Source organism: Colobus angolensis, unplaced genomic scaffold (genome assembly GCF_000951035.1).
Source record: "Colobus angolensis palliatus isolate OR3802 unplaced genomic scaffold, Cang.pa_1.0 Scaffold77, whole genome shotgun sequence".
NCBI classification, from domain to species: domain Eukaryota; kingdom Metazoa; phylum Chordata; class Mammalia; order Primates; family Cercopithecidae; genus Colobus; species Colobus angolensis.
In genome coordinates, this window is record NW_012121487.1 from 2,846,605 (window position 1) to 2,850,695 (window position 4,091).

The window sequence follows — 4,091 nt, forward strand, 5'->3', positions numbered from 1 at the left end:
TTTTTTTTTTTTTTTCCTGTAAGACAGAGTCTTGCTCTATCATCCAGGCTGGAGTGCAGTGGTGTGATCTCCGCTCACTGCAACCTCTCCCTCCTGGGTTCAAGTGATCCTCTCGTCTCTGCAGCTGGGATTACAGGTGTCCACCACCACGCCCGGCTAATTGTTGTATTTTTAGTAGAGACAGGGATTCACCATGTTGGCCAGGCTGGTCTCAAACTCCTGACCTCAGGTGATCCACCTGCCTTGGCCTCCCAAAGTACTGGAATTACAGGCATGAGCCACCATGCCCAGCCATGTTAATTATATTCTATATGTCAAGTAGACTTCATAGAACTTCCTCATTGATGGCTGCTTTCATCATAGCTACCACCTATTCATTTGTGATCACATCCTGGAGAAAGATGAAATTTCAATTTATGCAACAAGGGTTAGTCAACCAGACCAAAAAAAGTTATGTGATTGCCAAAAAAAGGTCAATTTGACCTTAGGCTACATTAGGATAAATATATAATCTGGAATACTGTGGAGACAATCTAACTATACTAGTCAAACCACATCTGGTTTAGTAGTCTTCTTTTGGCATACCTTTTTTTTTTTTTTTTTTGAGACAGAGTCTCGTTCTATCACCCAGGCTGGAGTGCAGTGGCGCGATCTCCGCTCACTGCAAGCTCCGCCTCCCGGGTTCCCGGGTTCACGCCATTCTCCTGCCTCAGCCTCCAGAGTAGCTGGGACTACAGGCGTCTGCCACCACGCCTGGCTAATTTTTTGTATTTTCAGTAGAGATGGGGTTTCACCGTGTTAGCCAAGATGGTCTCGATCTCCTGACCTCATGATCCGCCCACCTCGGCCTCCCAAAGTGCTGGGATTAAAGGCGTGAGCCACCGTGCCCAGCTCTTTTGGTGTACTTTTAAAACGATATGGGATGGGCACAGTGGCTCATGCCTGTAATCCTAGCATGTTGGGAGGCCAAGGTGGGTGATCACATGGGCCAATTCAAAAGCAGCCTGGCCAACATGGTAAAACCCCACCTCTACTAAAAATACAAAAAATAGACGGGTGTGGTGATGCATGCCTATAATCCCAGCTACTGAGCAGGCTGAGGTATGAGAATCGCTTGAACCTGGGAGCCAGAAGTTGCAGTGAGCTGAGATTGCACCACTGCATTCCAGCCTGGGTGACAGAGTGAGACTCCATCTCAAAACAGAAAGGCCAGACACAGTGGCTCCGCCTGTAATCCCAGTACTTTGGGAGGCCGAGGCAGGCAGATCACTTGAAGTCAGGAGTTTGAAACCAGGCTGGCCAACATGGTGAAACCCCATCTCTACTAAAACCAAAAAAAAAAAAAAAAAAAAAATTAGCCGGGCATGGTGGCATACACCTGTAATCCCAGCTACTCAGGAGGCTCAGGCAGAAGAATCACTTAAACTTGGGAGGCGGAGGTTGCAGTGAGCCAGAATCGTGCCACTGCACTCCAGCCTGGATGATGAAGCAAGACTCCATCTCAAAAAAAAAGGGGGGGGGACAAATTGGGGGATGTATAGACAAGAAAATGTTATGAAACGACATACTAGTTTTTTTCAACTGTAGGAAAAGTCATGTGGAAGAATACACCAATTTCTTTTCTTGCTTTTTTTTCTAGACAGGGTCTCATTATGTTGCCCAGGCTGCTCTTGAACTCCTGGCTTCAAGCGATCTTCCTACCTCCACCTACCAAAGTGCTGGGATTACAGGTATGAGCCATGACGCCCAGCCTAGACTTGTTTCTTCTATCAGGCTCCAAGGAATAAAACCAGGACAGATAAAACCTATGATACGTATTTTCAGTCTGTAAGGCAAATCTTCCTTACTATCAGAAATATAATGAACTCCCTCATGACTATTAACTGTCTTGTAAGCACGAACTAGTCAAGTGCTTATTAAGAAGGATATAGCATAGCTCCAAGCACCAAAGAGCTTGCTGTACCAGAATATTTCGGATGTCTTCAAGTGGTTCTCACACTTTAGTATTCAAAAGAATTAACTGTTGTGTTTTGCCAATGCATATTCCAAGGCCCTGCCCATGGGTCCTGATTCTCTGGTCTGGGGTGGGCCCAAAAGTATGGGGATTATTTTGTTTGTTTTTGTTTTTGTTTTTTTGAGACAGTCTCACTCCATTGCCCAGGCTGTAATGCAGTGGTGTAATCTCCACTCATTGCAACCTCCACCTCCCGGGTTCAAGCGATTCTTGTGCCTCAGCCTCCCAAGCAGCTGGGATTACAGGCGCACACCTCCACGCCCAGCTAATTTTTGTATTTTTAATAGAGACAGAGTTTCACTACATTGGCCAGGCTGGTCTCGAACTCCTGACTTCAAGTGATTCACCGGCCTCCCAAAGTACTGGGATTACAGGCATGAGCCACTACACCTGGCCAAAAGTATGCGTTTTTTAATAAGCATGCCTGAGGGATCCCACACCAAAGTGATTTTTATGGAACTGTCCCCTAGAACACACTATGAAAAATACTACACACTTTGCAACAAGTGTTGTAACATAAATAGAAAAACTGGTCTCACCCATTGGTTTCAGCCATTCCAAATGGTTATCGTTCTAGCAATTCCAAAAAGCAATACTTCATATCTACTAAAATAAACTACGATCATTACAGCTTATGATCATGTAGAAACAATTCTACTGTCTTTTACAAATATTTCTTTAAAGAGGAAAATTCAGACCACAATCTTTCCTATATTTTTCCATATGGGTGAATTAGATCCTATTTACCAAGCTAAAAACAACCAACAAACAAAAAAACAGAATGCTTACCACTCCTTTTTCCACTACTTCTTTCAGTTTAGAGCGTGTCATTTTAGGCTCCTAAGGAGAAAAAAACAGAAAGGAAATATTCAATAAAAATCACAGCTCAGTGAGGTGGCTCATGCCTGTAATCCTAGCATTTTAGGGGCCAGGTGGGAGGATGGCTTGAGGTCAGGAGTTTGAGACCAGCCTAGGCAACATAGTGAGACATCCCCTACAAAAAAAATTGTTTTAAATTAGCTGGGCATAGTCGCATGCTCCTGTAGTCCTAGCTACTCAGGAGGCTGAACCAGGAGGATCTCTGAGTCCAGCTTAGGAGTTTGAGTCTAGCCTTGGTGACACAGCATGACCTTGTCTCTAAAAAAATAATAATAACAAAATAACAAATAAAATAAGTAAAAATTACCACGTAATTCTTGTGTTTTGGGATGCTAACTTTCACCCCAGCTGCCAAACTGTTTACAAACTCCTAAGTGACTTCCTACCCTTAGCCAGTTTACAGACAACTCTGTTCCAAGACATTAAAAGAGTCAACTACTCACAAACATTGGCATATCTTCTGTCTCACTGATGGCTGCTTTCATCATAGCTACCACGTGTTCATTTGTGATTACTTCCTGGAGAAAGATGAAATTACACTTTATGCAACAAGGGTTTGTCACCTAGACAATACTCTTCTCTCTATGTAACTCTGTTAGATGTGTATACAGGACAAATGAGAACCATATACTCGAATAGCATCAGACTGGGATAAAGCAACGCAACTGAAAGCAAAGAAGGCAGAAGTAAATTTTGGCCAGAACCACAGTTTCAAACAAGGTAGCAGCAAATGAACCAATCTCATTAGCTGCTACTAGGAACAGGAATGGCTCACATAAAAAGAGATCCTGAGGTAAGTAACTATATGCTTAAGAGAAAGAGTAACAAAGAGCAAAAGTTCTGCAAATAGCTGTGTTGCTACATATCAAGAAAAGTATTTACATATGTACGAAGAGCAATAAACTATTAACCGGGCATCTTTTTAGACATATCGACCCACAAAAGAGCAAACCCACTACGAACATTATCAACATTGACTCTGCTAAACAATACAGTAAATATGCAAATCAGTGGAAAACAGGAACAGTTTATCTTTCCAATTAAATTCTTCTTTAACATGTGTTCATATTTCAAACTTGTACTGAGTACAAGGAGAAAGCTATCTTGAACTTGTAAAAACGGGCCGGGCACGGTGGCTCAAGCCTGTAGTCCCAGCACTTTGGGAGGCCGAGATGGGCAGATCACGAGGTCAGGAGAT

At 43.1% G+C, this 4,091-nt stretch overlaps 1 protein-coding gene across 1 annotated transcript in view; it reads right to left on the reverse strand.

Annotated features, from left to right (window-relative positions):
- GON4L (gon-4-like (C. elegans)) overlaps positions 1-4,091 on the reverse strand; it is a 292,893-nt gene that overhangs the window by 247,071 nt on the left and 41,731 nt on the right. Inside the window, exons 4-6 of the mRNA XM_011928504.1 lie at positions 3,518-3,558; positions 3,337-3,432; positions 2,804-2,854 (exon numbers count right to left, since the gene is read on the reverse strand). Coding sequence (XP_011783894.1) covers positions 2,804-2,854; positions 3,337-3,432; positions 3,518-3,558 — 188 coding nt within the window. The remainder of the gene's footprint in view (positions 1-2,803; positions 2,855-3,336; positions 3,433-3,517; positions 3,559-4,091) is intronic.